This window comes from Pan paniscus, chromosome 20, assembly GCF_029289425.2.
Source record: "Pan paniscus chromosome 20, NHGRI_mPanPan1-v2.0_pri, whole genome shotgun sequence".
In the NCBI taxonomy this organism is placed as follows: Eukaryota; Metazoa; Chordata; class Mammalia; order Primates; family Hominidae; genus Pan; species Pan paniscus.
In genome coordinates this window covers 8,805,951-8,823,578 of record NC_073269.2, presented here as the reverse complement: position 1 = coordinate 8,823,578, position 17,628 = coordinate 8,805,951, and the positions used below count along the sequence as shown (strand labels likewise).

General features: G+C 48.7%; 1 protein-coding gene across 3 annotated transcripts in view; it reads right to left on the bottom strand.

Annotated features, from left to right (window-relative positions):
• The window catches only part of CHAF1A (chromatin assembly factor 1 subunit A), a 36,572-nt gene that overhangs the window by 13,156 nt on the left and 5,788 nt on the right, over positions 1–17,628 (bottom strand). For 2 of the 3 annotated variants that reach the window (XM_034944858.3, XM_034944859.3), the window contains exons 3-7: positions 16,258–17,114; positions 8,416–8,472; positions 3,688–3,917; positions 3,084–3,144; positions 2,605–2,673 (exon numbers count right to left, since the gene is read on the bottom strand). In XM_034944858.3, the coding sequence (XP_034800749.2) occupies positions 2,605–2,673; positions 3,084–3,144; positions 3,688–3,917; positions 8,416–8,472; positions 16,258–17,114 (1,274 nt within the window). The remainder of the gene's footprint in view (positions 1–2,604; positions 2,674–3,083; positions 3,145–3,687; positions 3,918–8,415; positions 8,473–16,257; positions 17,115–17,628) is intronic. The other variant, XM_034944861.3, reaches the window with a different exon arrangement.

Below are 17,628 nucleotides of genomic sequence, written 5' to 3'. Positions count from 1 at the left end.
CGGGCACGGTGGCTCACACCTGTAATCCCAGCCCTTTGGGAGGCCGAGGCGGGCGGATCACAAGGTCAGGAGATTGAGACCATCCTGGCTAACACGGTGCAAACCCCGTCTCTACTAAAAATACAAAAAATTAGCGGGGCATGGTGGCGGGCGCTTGTAGTCCCAGCTACTCGGGAGGCTGAGGCAGGAGAATGGTGTGAACCCGGGAGGTGGAGCTTGCAGTGAGCCGAGATGGCACCACTGCACTCCAGCCTCAGCAACAGAGTGAGACTCTGTCTCAAAAAAAAAAAAAAAAAGACTGTAAACAAAGAGGTAACAGGCTGAGACGAAATATCACAGAGGATGAAATACTAGACTATGTTAAAAAAAAACTTACAGATCAGGCAAAGAAAAAAAAAAAAAGAAAATCCTGTAGAAAAATAGGTAAAAAAATAGGAATTGGCAAGTCATAGAAGAACTAAAATGGCAAACGAACAGAAAAAGATGCTCAACTGCACCAAGAGTCAAGTAAAAATGGAAAGTAAAACAATGTCAATTTTTAAAAATCCATCAGACTGGCAAAGTTAAAAGAAAATTAATCCCATAAAAATTGCAGTGATAGCAGAGAATGGGGAGGAAATTTCCACACATCGCCGGGAATGTACATCTGAGTTTCCCATCTGGCACGCGCTCTGGCCATGGCTCATGACGCTTCAGCAATACGCTATTTTGTCCTAGAGGTGAACTCATGCTTACTTGGCTGTCCCAGAGGAATGCATGTGTGCAGAGAAGCATGCGCAGGGACCCCCCCTACACCACTGAGGGGCAAAGAGGTTGAGATAGTGGCAGGCTCTGTGGCTCATGCCTGTGATCCTAGCACGGTGGGTGGCCAAAGCGAGAGAAATGCTTGAGACCAGGAGGTCGAGACCAGCCCTGGCAACACAGTGAGACCCAGTCTCTACTAAAAATAAAATTAGGGAGGCTGAGATGGGCAGATCATCTGAGGTCAGGAGTTCAAGACCAGCCTGGTGGTGAAACCCCGTCACCAATATGGTGAAACCCCGTCTCTACTAAAAACACAAAAAATTAGCTGGGAGTGGTGGCAGGCACCTGTAATCCCAGCTACTCGGGAGGCTGAGGTAGAATTGCTTGAACCCGGGAGACAAAGGTTAGAGTGAGCCGAGAGATGGCGCCACTGCTCTCCAGCATGGGTGACAGAGCAATACTCCGTCTCTAAATAAATAAATAATTTTTATAAAAAAAGAGAGAAACCATATCATTGCATTATGAAGTATTATGCGGCAGTAAAAATACATGATGTGGATCTCTGGCTGTCACGATAGGATGTGTAGGTACAACAATGTCACATTGTGCACCTTCAGGATACACAACTGCTATCAAATGTCTCAACATACAAATAAAAGGACAGGCCAGGTGCAGGGACTCACACCTGTAATCCAAGCGCTTTGAGAGGCCGACGTTTGGAGGATCATTTGAAGCCAGGTCGTCGAGACCAGCCTGGGCAACATAGCAAAACCCAGTCTCTACAAAAAAAAATTAAAAAATTAGGCCAGGCACGGTGGCTCACGCCTATAATCCCGGCACTTCGGGAGGCTGAGGCGGGCGGATCACCTGAGGTCAGGAGTTCAAGACCAGCCTAGCCAACATGGTAAAACCCCGTCTATACTAAAAATACAAAAATTAGCCAGGTGTGGTAGCATGTGCCTGTAATCCCAGCTACCTGGGAGGCTGATGCAGAAGAATCACTGGAACCCGGGAGGTGGATGTTGCAGTGAGCTGAGATCGCACCACTGTACTCCAGCCTGGGTGACAGAGTGAGACTCCATCTCAAAAAAAATAAAAATAAAAAATTAGCCAGGCATGGTGGCACATGCCTGTAGTCCCAGCTATTCGGGAAGGCTGAGGTGACAGGATCACCGGAGCCTGAGAGGTCAAGGCTGTGGTGAGCTTTGATTGTGCAACTGCACTATAGCCTGGGTGACAGTGAGACCCTTCCTCAAAAAATAAATAAAGGCCAGTTACATTAAAAAGAATGAAATACATCTAAATGTGGCGACACGGCACAAATCTGAGATAGCTAAGTACACATGTGTATAAATACAGTGAGTGGAGCAGGGAAAGGCACTGAAGGACCCCTAACATTGGAGATGGGCTCCCTCTGGGTAAAGGGGAAGGAGGGCTGCGGTTTCCATGCACAGATGGTGGCTCAGAAGGTCTGAGATGCCAGGTGACCGACGCCAGGCAGGGAAAGTAAACCTTTGTGAATTCTACTGTTGTTTTACAGCTAAACATGCTCCCTTAAGCCTAAGTTTCCCAAGGGTAAAAACATGGTGAATTTCTCTTACGCCTAACACAAAATTATTCATGAAGTAACCTCTGAAAACAGCACTGTTTAATCAGACACGCCACTTTTTACCTCTTTGGGACAAAGTGAAGGACAAAATATTGAGCCTCAAGACTTAACCAGAAATGGAAGTGCCCTAGGTCACCGGAGGCTCCCTCCCTCCTAATGAGAGAAGCTGGCTGGGGAGAGACCCTTGCATTTTCAGAAAGGAAAAGTCTAGCAGAGCTGAAACCCAAAAGCAAAGGCAGCCGGCTGCTCACCTTGGGGGCCTGTGGAGTCTTTGGTTTCTGGAAGAACCTCGTGATTTCGGCCTTCTCTGCTTTAATGCGCTGTGATGTTAAGAGATGGTGATGAGAAAGAGGAGAGGAAGAGGAACAGTACGTGTTGCAAAACGTGCAAAGGCCCCCAGAACCGAACGTCAAGCATTTTAGCTTAAAGGCACTACTGTGATTTTCAGCTCTCAAAACCCACGGACCCGCAACCGAGCCAGCCAATCTCAAAATGTCCAAGTCGCCCTTGTGGGTAGAAGTGCCAGGATTGCAGGGCCAGTAGGCATGTGACAGCCAGCACTGGGAAGAAGCAACAAGAATGCATCTAGACAGACTCGCCCTCCCTGCGGGCGCCATTTGGTTTCCCCAAACCAAGAGAATATTAGGTGACGGCTGTGGCAAGAATTCCACTTTGGGCATCTGCTTCTCCAACGGGCTGGGATGGGGAAGCTCTGTGGGAAACACTCTACCTTCTCTTCTTCTCTTAACCGTTTCTCTTCTTCCTTTTTCCTTTTTTCCTCAAGTTTAGCCCTGTGAGACAGCAAATGACATTTCAGCCAACTCTTTGCTTTGGCTCTGGAAGGGACCGCAGCACTCAACTGTTAGTATATGGCAAGTATTTCATTTTACATTAAATGAATGTAAGTTATTTTCATGTCTAGTATAAGGCTTTTACATAGGTCTTCACAATAAAAATGGAAAACAGTCAATAAAATTCTTCCTGGGACTAGAATATATATAAAAAACTTTAGCCAGTCAGAGCACAATTAGCACAGACAAAACCCACAATCCTGCAATGCAAATGCCTAAGTTCGTTGGGAACTGGAAGGATGGTCACAGCAGAGACAAGGGGCCCAGGGTGAGTTGGACGTGGGGGAGCACTAAAGAGCAGGGAGCTGCTTTCCACCGCTCCCACGTCAGGGCCCCACGGGCACCTCACGAAGGAGAAATGGGAAGGAACTGAAGGGAGCCGCCATCTGCCTGTGAAGTGGAAAGGCCCCATCAGAGTGGCCAGGAGCGGGCGGAATCCAGCAGCAGGGTGGCGGGCCCAGCATGGCCTCCAAGGACACTCACTCCAGGGCTTCCTGTCTCTCCTTGCGCCGCTCCTCCTTGAGCCGCTGCTTCTCCGCCTTCTCCTTCTCATCCTTCTCCCGCTTCTCCCGCCTCTCCTTTTCCTTAAGCTCTTTCTCTTCCTCCTTCTTCTTCTTGGCCTCCTCCTTGGCCCGCTTGGCCTCCTCTTTCAGCTTCTCCTTTTCTTCCCTTTCTGCACGTAACTTGAGCTGCTTGCCCAGACGCTCCTGATCCTACAAGACAGTGTGGCAAGTGACAGGTGGCCCTCCCTCCAACTCCCAGGAGGAAGCTCGGTTCACAGCATGGAGGACAGCACGGCCTGGATGGGATGAACAGAATTGAGGGACCAAGGCTAGGCATGGTGGCTCACGCCTGTAATTCCAGCACTTTGGGAGGCTGAGGTGGGTAGATCACCTGAGGTCAGGAGTTTGAGACCAGCCTGGTCAACAGGGTGAGACCCTGTCTCTACTAAAAATACAAAAATTGGCTGCGTGCGGTGGTTCACGCCTGCAATCCCAGCACTTTGGGAGGCCGAGGCAAGTGGATCACCTGAGGTCAGGAGTTCAAGACCAGCCTGGCCAAGATGGTGAAATCCCATCTCTACTAAAAATATTTTTAAAAAAACTAGCCAGGCATGGTGGGCGCCTGTAATCCCAGCTACTGGGGAGGCTGAGGCAGAAGAATTGCTTGAAACCAGGAGACGGAGGTTGCAGTGAGCCAACACGGTGCCACTGCACTCCAGCCTGGGCGACAGAGCGAGACTCCGTCTCAAAAAAAAAAAAAAAAAAAAAAAAAATTAGCCAGGTGTGGTGGAGGGTACCCGTAGTCCCAGCTACTCAGGAGGCTGGGGCAGGAGAATCACTTGAACCAGGAGACGTAGGGTGTAGTGAGCTGAGGTCACACCACTGCACTCCAGCCTGGGCAACTAAGTGAGACTCAGTTAAAAAAAAAATGAATAAATAAGAATTCAGAGACCAGCTCCAGGAGGAGCCTCCAGTCAACAACTTTACACAGAAGTGATTTTATTTTTTTTGAGACAAAGTCTACTCTGTTGCCCATGGTAGAGTGCAGTGGTGCAGTCACAGCTGGCTGCAGCCTCGACCTCCCAGGCTCAAGTGATCCTCCCACCTCAGCCTCCTGAGTAGCAGGGGCTATAAGCACACACCACTATACCCAGCTATTTTTGTAATTTTCCTAGAGATAGGGTTTTGCTGTGTTGCCCAGGCTGGTCTTGAACACGTGGCCTCAAACAATCCTTCTGCCTTAGCCTCCCAAAGTGTTGGAATTATAGGCGTGAGCCCCAGCACCCAGCCACAGAAGTGATTTTCATAATCCATTATGCTTCCTTCCATCATGAGAAAAATGTTAAGAATTAGCCCTGTGTCCTGGTACTTGTGGGCAATTCAATATAAGATTCATTTAAAACACAATCCTGCTGGGTGCAGGGGGCTCACACCTATAATCCCAGCACTTTGGGAGGCCGAGGCAGACAAATTGCTTGAGGCCAGAAGTTTGAGACCAGCCTGGCCAACAAGGTGAAACCCCAAGTCTACCAAAAATACAAAAAAATTAGCTGAATGTGGTGGCGCACACCTATAGTCCCAGCTACTCAGGAGTCTGAGGCACAAGGATCGCTTAAACCCACAAGGCATTTCAAGATCACGCCACGGCACTGCAGCCTGGGTGACAGAGCAAGACTCTGTCTGAAAAACAAAATAAAAAAACATTATTTATTTATTTGGAGATAGAGTCTCATTCTAGTGCCCAGGCTGCAGGGAGTGCAGCAATGCTATCTTGGCTCACTGCAACCTCCGTCCTGGGCTCAAATCAATCCTCCTGCCTCAGCCACCTGAGTAGCTGGGACCACAGGCACCCGTCACCACACCTGGCTAATTTTTGTAGAGATGGAGTCTCACTATGTTGCCCAGACTGATCTTTAACTCCTGCGCTCAAGCAATCTGTCCACCTCAGCCTCCCAAAGTGCTAGGATTACAGGCATGACCCATTGCAACCAGCCCAGGAATTCTTTTTCTTTTTAGTAGAGACACTACGTTGCCCAGGCTTGTCTCAAGCTCCTGGGCTCAAGAAATCCTCCCACTTTGGCCTCCCAAAGTGTGGGATTATGGGGGCGAGCCACTACGCCCAGCCTTGTTTCAAATTCTTTAAGGAAGTAACACTTCATCACTACGTTTCTCATTCCAAAGACTTGGCAGTGGCCTGGGAGACTCAGTCATTACGTAATCTGAAGTTCAATGTTAAACATGCTCAGCCAGGCGCAGTGGCTCCCACCTGTAATCCCAGCACTTTGGGAGGCCGAGGCAGGCGGATTACTTGAGGTCAGGAGTTCGAGACCAGCCTGGCCAACATGGTGAAACCCTGTCTTTACTAAAAATACAAAAATTAGCTGGGCATGGTGGCACGTGCCTGTAATCCCAGCTTCTTGGGAGACCGAGGCAGGAGAATCGCTCGAACCTGGGAGGTGGAGGTTGCAGGGAGCCGAGATCACGCCGCTGCACTCCAGCATGGGCAACAGAGCGAGACTGTCTCAAAATAAAAAAAAAAAACGCTCACCTGCCCGGCTCCACAGGTGTCCGCTCCTAACACTGCATGAGGACCACCTCTCATCCAATATGGGCTTCCCACACGTCTGGAGCCTGACAGCTCAGCTTTCAGTTTGGGTTAGGATATCTGCCCTTGTCTCTAAGGAAATATTCTAAATGTGTTCCAATACATCTCTGGTAGCTTTAACGAAAGCCACAGAGACACAGCCTGGAAGAAGTCTGATGTGCATTTCCTGCCAGTGTCCTGTGTGACTGCATCTGATATACGAGACACACGAGGAAGGTGACCGTCTGGACTGAACAAGGAGACTATAAACATAACTGCGTAGAGAAGAGTCTCCCACCCTGTTGCTAAGCAGGAAATAGAAGGCTTCTAGAAACTGCAGGTGAATCAGATTTCTTCAGCCGCCGTTGGATATTTTCTCTGCTCCCCAACCCGGTGTGCGGGACTCGGAGGTTCCAATGAGCTTAAAAAGTGCTCTTGTTCCAAAGAATGAGATAAACTGTAAAAATAAAAATCAGGTCGGGCGTGGTGGCTCATACCTGTAGTCCCAGCACTTTGGGAAGCCAAGGTGGGTGGATCACCTGAAGTCAGGAGTTTGAGACCAGCCTGACAAACATAGCGAAACCCTGTCTCTACTAAAAATACAAAAAATTAGCCAGGCGTGGTGGCTTGTGCCTGTAATCCCAGCTACTCGAGAGGCTGAGGCAGGAGAATCGCTTGAACCCAGGAGGTAGAGGCTGCAGTGAGCCGAGACTGCACCACTACACTCCAGCCTGGGCAACAGAGACTCTGTCTCAATAAAAAAAAAAGTAATAAAATAAAAATCAACCCCAAATCTGACCCACAAAAACTCAGTGTGGCCATCAGGAAGCTCAGGAAACGCCCAGTGAACATCAGGGAGCTCAGGAAACACTCAGTAAACGCAGAGCCCATGGTCACCAGGCCCCTCCTGTGAGCTGGCACTGCATAGGCAAAGCCCAGAGGCCTTCCCTGGAGTTTTGGTTTGTTTCGGTATGACATGATGTTCAATTTCTCTAACCTTTAAGCAATAAGTAAAAAGCCCCCTGCGGCCAGGTGTAGTGGCTCAGGCCTGTAATCCTAGCACTTTGGGAGGCTGAGACGGGCGGATTGCCTGAGCTCAGGAGTTTGAGACCAGCCTGGGCAACATGGTGAACCCCATCTTTACTAAAATACAAAAAAAAAAAAAAAAAAAAAAATTAGCTGGCTATGGCAGCATGTGCCTGTAGTCCCAGCTACTCGGGAGGCTGAGGCAGAAGAACCGCTTGAACCCGGGAGGCAGAGGTTGCAGTGAGCCGAGATCGTGCCACTGCACTCCAGTCTGGTGACAGAGCAAGACTCCGTCTCAAAGACAAAACAAAACAAAAGCCCCCTGCATTGCTGTGTGGAAAACGTGGTGATGCCCCCCACAGAATAGGAGACTAAGCAGAGAGTCACTAAAGGATAACCACCCATCGAGTGTAGAGGCTATTCAGATGTTATAGCACTTAGGAATAAGTGAAAGAGACAGGACTGGCCAGGCGCGGCGGCTCACACCTGTAATCCCAGCACTCTGGGAGGCCGAGGCGGGCGGATCACGAGGTCAGGAGATCGAGACCATCCTGGCTAACATGGTGAAACCCCGTCTCTACTAAAAATACAAAAAATTAGCCAGGCGTGGTGGTGGATGCCTGTAGTCCCAACTACTGGGGAGGCTGAGCCAGGAGAATGGCGTGAACCCGGGAGGCGGAGCTTGCAGTGAGCCGAGATCGCACCACTGCACCCCAGCCTGGGTGACAGAGCGAGACTCTGTCCCCCCCCAAAAAAAAAAAAAAAAGAGACAGGACTACAAGGAATGGACTGGGTTTTTGGAAGGTAATTTGAAGCTACAATGGGATACTGAACCATTAAGACAGTGGTAGTACTATTGATAAAAGCTTAGAAAAGGCCACACACAAAACCTTAGGACACACTCAGCAAGCCAAAAAACGACACAATCCACAAACCATGAAGTCCAAGTACTTAAAATGAAGCAGGAATCAAAATGATGGTCAGAGAAGGCTGGGGAAAATGTAAAAACTAGACCAAAGGAACTCCAAAGGGCTTTGCTTACTATTTAATGCAAAAAGCACAGCAGGTTAATTTTCTATTTCAGGGAAAATGTCTTACTCTTTGCAGTCTGAGCTTGTTCTTCTCTGTAGAGCCTTTGACGAATTTCTTAGTTATCTGAAAACAGAAGACGTTTATCTTTAAACACGGGTTATTTCAATTGCTTCGAGAAAAAGAGAAACCTTTCCAGGTGATCAGTTTTTCCACTAACAGAACCAAAATGTCATAGTAGGGTCACAAACTCCAGTAAGTGTGCATACATGTGTGTATCTGGGATTAGATAACAAGAGAGACTATGGAGGCAGATAAAGAATTGAGTGAAGCACACCAAGCACAAGAAAAACAAGGCAAGCTCAGAAATAAATGCAACAGACAAGGCTGGGCGCGGTGGCTCACGCCTGTAATCCCAGCACTTTGGGAGGTCAAGGCGGGAGGATCACTTGAGCCCAGGAGTTCAAGACCAGCCTGGGCAATAAAGCAAGACCCTGTCTCTAAAAAAAGCTTTTAGTTAGTCGGGTGTTGTGGTGCACATCTGTAGTCCTAGCTACCCAGGAGTCTGGGGTGGGAGGAGCCCGGGAGGTTGAGGCTGCACTGAGCTGTCCAACCTGGGTGACAGAGTGAGACTGTCTAAAAAAAAAATAAAAAGATACTAAATTAATCAAATAAAACATGTCTCCAGGCTGGTTTCCTGTGCACCACTAATTTACATTCTGTCTAGCTCAACTCTGCTTTTTATTTTATTTTTATTTTTGAGATGGAGTCTCACTCCTCCAGAGGCTGGAGTGCAGCGAGTGCCATGATCTCGGCTCACTGCAACCTCCACCTCCCAAGTTCAAGCGATTCTCCTGCCTCAGCTTCTTGAGTAGCTGGGATTATACGCGTGTGCCACCACACCTGGCTAATTTTTGTATTTTTAGTAGAGATGGGGGTTTCATCATGTTGGTCAGGCTGGTCTTGAACTCCTGACCTCAGGTGATCCACCCGCCTCGGCCTCCCAAAGTGCTAGGAATTCAGGCGTGAGCCACCACGCCCAGCCAACTCTGCTTTTTAGAATGTGGAGTGAAAGCTTAAGACAAAAGGGAAACTTGCTGGGGTTTTCTAGGACTTCTACATTCTAGGGCACAATATTTTCTATCACCTACCTTCAAACTGAGCATGAGCTACTAGGAATTACCAGTAGGATCCATGGTGTGACTCACCATCCACCTAAATGGTCCCAGGAAGGAAGACGAACAGGGAGTCTGGACTTTGGCCTAAGCTATCTCCCACCGGGGCAGGGAATCCTGAAAACCAAACTGGTAGAAGTGAAGAGCAATGGGAAGAGACGCTTAAGAGTGGGAAGAAATAGTTCTCCGGGTTCATTGCAGACTTGCAGTGTAAGACTGAAGTTGAACTGAAAAACCAAAGGCCCATTTTCCTGGCAATGGTCTGAGGGGTCAACAAAATTATGCAAGTGATTTCTTTTTTTTTGAGACGGAGTCTCGCTCTGTCGCCCAGGCTGGAGTGCAGTGGCGCCATCTCGCATCACTGCAAGCTCCGCCTCCTGGGTTTGAGCGATTCTCCTGCCTCAGTCTGCCCAGTAGCTGGGACTATAGGTGCCCACCACCATGCCTGGGTAATTTTTTTGTATTTTTAGTAGAGATGGGGTTTCACCATGTTAGCCAGGATGGCCTCGATCTCCTGACCTCGTGATCCGCCCACCTCGGCCTCCCAAAGTGCTGGGATTAAAGGTGTGAGCCACCACGCCCAGCCAACAGTGATTTCTTTATCTGGGAAAGCCGAACCCGACTAGGACCTCTCACACAATAAAAGCTTCAGATGAATGAGCTCAAGACAGCCTTTCCACCTGGGTCCCACTGAGTCCTTTCTGGACTAAACCTTTCTTTAGGGAAAGGCCGAGCCGTTGTGAGAAGGCTGCCCGTGTTGGCGGGAGCTCTTTCACCACCGAGATCAGGCCAGGGTGTTCAGTCTTTGCTGAGAATGTGGCAACAGAAATGCCAGCCCGAGGCAGCCTCACCAAATGCTGCAGAAAAAGCATCTGTCTCTCCAGCATCAACTCTGCCTGCCAAGGCTGTGTGCCTCTCCCCCACTCTGAGGGATTTAACTGCAGAATATGGGAGCCGCGGCTCTCCAGGGCTGCCCTTTGTGTTCAGAGATTATAATACGGAATGTGGTCTTGGGGTGGCGGGGAACTCAGTTCCTTAGTCTTGCCCATGCCTGAAGCTCAGCTGCAGAATCTCCTGCCTCTTACAATGCTCCCCCTCTGCTGTGAGTCCAGGGATAACAGACTTGATGTGACTGGCTCAGTAATATCCAACAACCAGAACAGAGCAATTACTGCTTAATTTAAAACTGGTATCTTTTTTGTTTTGCCAAACACTCAGATGGACCTTGAAGTCTGACAGAACTTTATCTTCTTGAAATTTGACCCAAGTGTTTATAGATCTCACTCTCAAAATTCTATGCAACACTCCCACATTCTACCCAGCTGGAGCCCGGTCAGACAGTACCCTCAACTGCCAAAAACGTGATCCAGGATCCCAGAAGGAAGCCAAAACACAAAAACCGACAATCCCAAGGAGTCGCGACAGAGCTCACTATGTGTGGGCATGAAAATTCCTGCACCCTTTCTCAGATAATCCTCTCAGAGCCTATGGACTCTGATTTTATACTAAAGGGTATCTAATTTCTAAGCCCAGACCAGATAAGCCGCTAAAACCTAACAGCAGGGGAGCGGAGGCAGGGGGGAAAAGAGAAAACCTCCAATTGGCCCAAGCATGAGAGAGTGCAAGCTGGGAAAATAAGAACGCACGCATTGCCTTGAGCTACCAAGACCTCATTCTCCTTAACAGCCCATGGCCACTTGTAGAAGGAAGCTCAAGGGAACAATCATTTTGTGAAAGCCAAGCACAGAAACAACAGAACTGAGAAGACAGCTCTGTAACCTACAGCATGTCCACACCATGGGATATCACGCAGCTGTTAAAAAGAGCTCCATCTTTCCATCCCAATATAAAAAACATCTAAGACACCCTTGAGTAACAAAGACAGATATTTACAGTATATGTCATACACAAGGAAACAAAATAATACTGGGTGTTTCCTAGAGATCTCTCTGGATATGCAGGACACAGAAAAACACAAGGTGATGATGATGATAATAATGGCAACCTCCTGGGAGAACAGAGGACTTCAAGGTTTCCATTCTTTTTCCTTTTTGTTTTTTTTTTTTTTGAGACGGTCTGGCTGTTGCCCAGGCTGGAGCACAGTGGTGCAATCATGACTCACCGCAACCTCTGCCTCCTTGGCTCAAGTGATCCTTCCACCTCAGCCTCCCAAGGAGCTGGGACTACAGGTGTGCACCCCCATGCCCCGCTAATTTTTGTATTTTTTGTACAGACGGAGTTTCACCATGTTGGTCAAGCTGGTTTCGAACTCCTAAGCTCAAGCAATCCTCCCACCTCGGCTTCCCAAAGTGCTGGGATTACAGGCATGAGCCACTGCACCTAGACCAGTATTTCTTTTAAACATGGAGAATTTATTACAAATGTAATTTCAAGTATATGGAAAGAAGTTCCAGCAATCTGGGCACAGAAGCAAGCCAAAGATTCCAGTAACACAACTGCACCAACATGATCATTTGTCGAATAATCATCTCGATCACTAACAGAAGAGGCTAAATCACAAGTCTGATTGCAAACTTCAGAAATGGTTCTTTCCCACATGGTAGAAAACTCTAATACTAAAAAGGAACACTTCAGCTATTCAGAGGACCCTGGGAGTATCTAAAGGGGGATCTTTCTAAATCATTGTTTCTCCAAAGTGAGATTCTCCAGATTCTGCAGTACTAAAACAACAACAAAAACCAAAACAAACAAAAACACGCCATGAAGCTCCCTGCAAAGGGACAGCAGGACCTGTACCAGAACAAACTCCCATTTTCTTTTATTTTAAAGAAGAAATAATAAAGAAGGCAAGCCAGCCCACAAAGTACAGTGGCAATGACTGCCCTGGGACTCTCAATGCAGATTTCACTGTACCAACTCAAGGAAGAACAGACCCCAGTGACAAGCACACAGATTACACGGCAGTGCGAAACAATCTGCAAGCTTCCCACCAGCTCGCCCCTGCAATCTGGAAAGAGCTGCTGGTAGGGAGGTAAAGTGCAAAAACAGTGTATTCCCCAGAGGAACAGGGGTTGTGGGAAGGGGGTGGCTCGGACCTGACGGCAAGGAAAGGTGTTAAGAGTTAGGTACCAACTGGCCAGGCGCGGTGGCTCACACCTGTAATCCCAGCACTTTGGGAGGCCGAGGCGGGTGGATCACGAGGTCAGGAGTTTGAGACCAGCCTGTCCAACACGGCGAAACCCCATCTCCACTAAAAATACAAAAATTAGCTGGGCCTGGTGGCCCGTGCCTGTAATCCCAGCTACTCGGGAGGTTGAGACAGGAGAATTGCTTGAACCCAGGAGGCAGAGGTTGCAGGAGCCAAGATCACGCCATTGCACTCCAACCTGGGCAACAGAGTGAGATTCCGCCTCAAAAAAAATAAAAAATAAAAAAGAGTTAGGTACCAACTATGAAGCAAGCAAACCAACCAAACCAGAAATGCAGGACTCCTTAAAGGTTCGGAGATAAAGTAGGGGTTGGGGATGGAGTCTCTCGGGGGTTGGGGGTGGAGTCTCTCTCAGCTGGGATCTCAGGGAGCCCTGCCATCAGGGCATGTGGAGGCCTCCCGATAATCGCTTCCCTCATAGCTTCGGTGACTGACAGGCCCTCTGGGGGTGGTTGTGGCCGCTTTCTGCCATAGGCTCTGGGCCAGCCTGAAGCCTTTACCACTTGTAAATTATCTGAAAAGTTGGGATAATATTGCCTTCGAGTGCCTCCCAAAACCTCGAGCCTGTGTTCAGAACAAGATCTGGCGTCCTAAATGCAGGGTTTCCTAAATGTTGCACACTGGGTTCATGTGCTCAGTTGTTTTAGAAAGCGGGCAGGATTGTGTCACCATGATGCCCAACGAGGGGACTTCCCAGTTTGCAGACTAAGCTGTGGACATGGAAACAAACTTAATGGAAACATGTACTTGTGTCCTGTTCTTTTTTTTCTTTCTTGAGACGGAGTTTTGTTCTTGTTACCCAGGCTGGAGTGCAATGGCACAATCTCAGGTCACCGCAACCTCTGCCTCCTGGGTTCAAGCGATTCTCCCGCCTCAGCCTCCGGCGTAGCTGGGATTACAGGCAAGCGTCACCACACCCAGCTAATTTTTTGTATTTTTAGTAGAGACGGGGTTTCTCCATAATGGTCAGCCTGGTCTTGAACTCTCGACCTTAGGTGATCCACCCACCTCGGCGTCCCAAAGTGCTGGGATTGCAGGTGTGAGCCACCGCGCCCAGCCATGTGTCCTGTTCTTGCTAAATGGCTCACATCACAGGATGAAATTTTGCAAAGCGGCAGCAGCCTGGAAGAAATTCAAGTGATCGAATGTACACTACAGGATGACCAATGGGGAGAGACTTCAACTCTGATTTTGGGAGATTGAGTGGTGGCTTAGGTAGAAGCTGAAATGTGTACATGCCAGTCTGGCACATTTAGTAACTTAGAAGAGGGTACTAGGCTTAGTACCTGAGTGATAAAATAATCTGTACAACAAACCCCCACGACAAGAGTTTACCTATATAACAAACCAGCACATACAAAACAAAGTAGAAGACTGGGGCGGTGGCTCATGCCTGTAATCCCAGCACTTTGGGAGGCCAAGGCAAGCGGATCACCTGAGGTCAGAAGTTTGAGGCCAGCCTGGCCAATATGGTGAAACCCGTCTCTACTGAAAATATACAAAAATTAGCCAGGCGTGGTGGTGGGCACCTGTAATCCCAGCTACTCAGAGGCTGAGGCAGGAAAATCGCTTGAACCTAGAAGGTGGAGGCTGCAGTAGGCTGAGACCATGCCACTGCCCTCCAGCCTGGGCGACAGGGTGAGACCATGTCTCAAAAAAAAAAAAAAAAAAAAAAAAAAAAGATTTGCACCATTTTTACAACATTTCATAAACCTAAAGAGGAAGCCATTTTTTCCTTTTGCATCTTCTCAGGTGAAAGACAAGAAATGAAGTCATTTAGAAAAATAAATGCTCTTGGCCAAGCACGATGGCTCACGCCTATAATCCCAGAAACTTGGGAGGCCAAGACGGGTGGATTACCTGAGGTCAGGAGTTTGAAACCAGTCTGGCCATCATGGCAAAATCCCGTCTCTACTAAAAATACAAAAATTAGCTGGGCGTGGTGGCGGGTGCCTCTAATCCCAGCTACTTGAGAGGGTGAGGCAGGAGAATTGCTTGAACCCAGGAGGCGGAGGTTGCAGTGAGCTGAGATGGCACCATTGTACTCCAGCCTGGGTGACAGAGCAAGACTCTGTCTCAAAAATAAATAAATAAATGGTTCCTTAGAGCTCAAAATCCCGAAAGCGAACAAGGTTGGTGGTTTATGGTCCAGGTGGTCTACTGTACCTGCTTACAGGTACAGATTAAATGACCCATCTCAGGATCTACTACTCTCATATAAAGACCCAACATGAACAAACAAAAGTGCTACAAAACCAAAAACATAAAAAGGCACTGTCTCTTCTGGTTCTACATACTTAAGATAAAAAGTAAAAAATTATAAAATCAAAAGACACCACTAAACACCATGGGACTCGTGACTGATTTTATCAGTTTGGTCCCTAAGACCTTAAGGACACCATTGTGCTAATAAAAAATCAATAACAGAGACAGACCATGCAAAAGTCCCCCTTATGGGGTCCTTAAAAATGGTTCCAGATGGGGTCTCGCTTTGTCACCCAGGCTGGAGCGCGGCGGTGTGATCATAGCTCGCTGCAGCCTCCAACTCCTCAGCTCAAGTGATCCTCCTGCCTCAGTTTCCCAGGTGGCTGGGACTACGGGCATGTGCCACCATGCCTGGATAACTTTTAAAAATTTTTTTGCAGGGCTGGGTGCAGTGGCTTATGCCTATAATTCCAGCACTTTGGGAGGCCAAGACGGGCAGATCACTTGAGGTCAGAAATTCAAGACCAGCCTGGCCAAGATAGTGAAACCCTGTCTCTACTAAAAATATAAAAATTAGCCAGGTGTGGTGGTGCGCACCTGTAATCCCAGCTATCAGGGATGCTAAGGCAGGAGAATCGCTTGAACCTGGGAGGTGGAGGTTGCAGTGAGCCAAGATCACGCCACTGAACTCCAGCCTGGGTGATAGAGTGACTCTGTCAAAAAATAAAAATAAAAATAATTTTTTTTCATAGAGATGGTGTCTATGTTGCCCAGGTTGGTTTTGAAGTGATCTTCAAGCGATCCTCCCACCTCGGCCTCTCAAAGTGCTGGGATGACAGGCATGAGCCACTGTGCCTGGCCCCAGGTAAGGTTTTTAAGATGGCTGGCTGTGCTGACCCTACAGAATTCCCCAAGTCATGCTTCCTGCCGTCTCACTGCCACTTCAGTGCTCAGTGCCTTTGCAGCCCCGTCCCTACATTTCTATGCTTAGACAGGAAGGGCACAGAGAAAGCTGGACCTGGAATCTGAAGTGAGGGGTTACAGCACCAGCTCAGATCCTAATTCCCTGAAACGGCTAAGCTATCACTGATTAGATGTGAACAACGAAGGCAAAACAGCAGGGTGTTATTCACACAGTACACCAGGTACACTGTTGATGAATTAAGTCCCAGGGGCATCACAACGAATGCAGAACTGAACACTGTGAGTTTTGATACCAGGAAGAACTCCATGTCGAGTCCCAGGACCCAGCCCGTGGCCCCGCTCACTCTGCCACAAACCACCTGGGTGACCCAGTGGAGACTCATAGCGCTCTGAGATCCGTAAGCACTGATGTGCAGGGACTCCATGGGAGATACTCACTCTGCGGAGGGGCGTGGAGGTGGGGAAGGGACTGGTACTGCTGTGCTGCTTTGGGGGAGCAGGTGGCCCCTCGGGCGAGCTGGTGGAAGAGGGAGAGCTCAGGGACGAATGGCTGAGTACAGAGTCTTCTTCGGGGCAAGATTCCAGCACCTCACTCTCAGGAGTCATGTTCTTGCCTTGGGGTGTGGCTGAAAGGGACTTGATTTGCGGTGGTCTCACAGCCAAGATGTCCTGCAAGACCACCATAGGCACCTTCCCTTTGAACAGGATGCCCCCAGCTTCACTCCAACTGTCCTGCTCCTTTCTGGGGCACATTCTCGGGCCACTCGTCAGCTCCGGGCAGCTCCGTGGCGAACATTCCTGGGAGTTGCCTCTCCTCCCTGCACCTCCACAGCCAACACCCTCCTCCTCTGTTTTGCAAGGAATGTCTGAAAGGGTCTCTCCAGGAAATGCCAACTTGTCGTTCTGAATGGCCTTCAACAACCCCTGCTGATCCCCAGTGTCTTCTCGCTGGCCATTTACTGCCTCCCTGGAGGGAGAGGCTTCAGAATTTAGTTTATTGTGGTCCACAAGACTGTCTGGCTGCTCATTCGAGTCCTCTGTCAAATCAATGATGACTGTGCTCTGGCCAATACTGGTTTCGATTCTATTTCTTAAAAAGTTATCTAAGGGACCCTTCCCGTTGACAAGTTTCCGTCTAAAGTCTATGTCAGAACCCCCATGACAGTTGTTTTCCAAGGTGTCCAAAGAGGCCTCTAAATCAGGGCTTTTACTTTGCACAGAAGTACCCTGATCGTCTGACATGTCATCGGCTTTCCCCTTTGGGACAAGATTCAGGCGCTTAAACGGCAGACGGGCTGAAACAAAGACAGAAAGCCATCTCTAGTGAACGTTTAAAGTTACAACCACTCATGAGCTGGAAAATTACTGACTTGTTGGGACATGGGGGTGGGGGATAATTTTAAAGTTTAAAAAGGGACTATCTGGGCCGGGTGTGGTGGCTCACGCCTGTAATCCCAGCACTTTGGGGAGGCCGAGGCAAGCAGATCACAAGGTCAGGAGTTTGAGACCAGCCAGACCAAAATGGTGAAACCCCGTCTTTTCTAAAACTACAAAAATTAGCCAGGCCATGGTGGCACACGCCTGTAATACCAGTTACTGAGGAGGCTGAGGCAGGAGAATCGCCTGAACCCGGGAGGCAGAGGTTGAAGTGAGCCGAGATCCCAACACTGCACTGTAGCCTGGGCGACAGAGACAGACTCCCTCTCAAAAAAAAAAAAAAAAGGCCAGGTGCGGGAGGCCAAGGCAGGCGGATCACAAGGTCAGGAGATCGAGACCATCCTGGCTAACACGGTGAAACCCCGTCTCTAC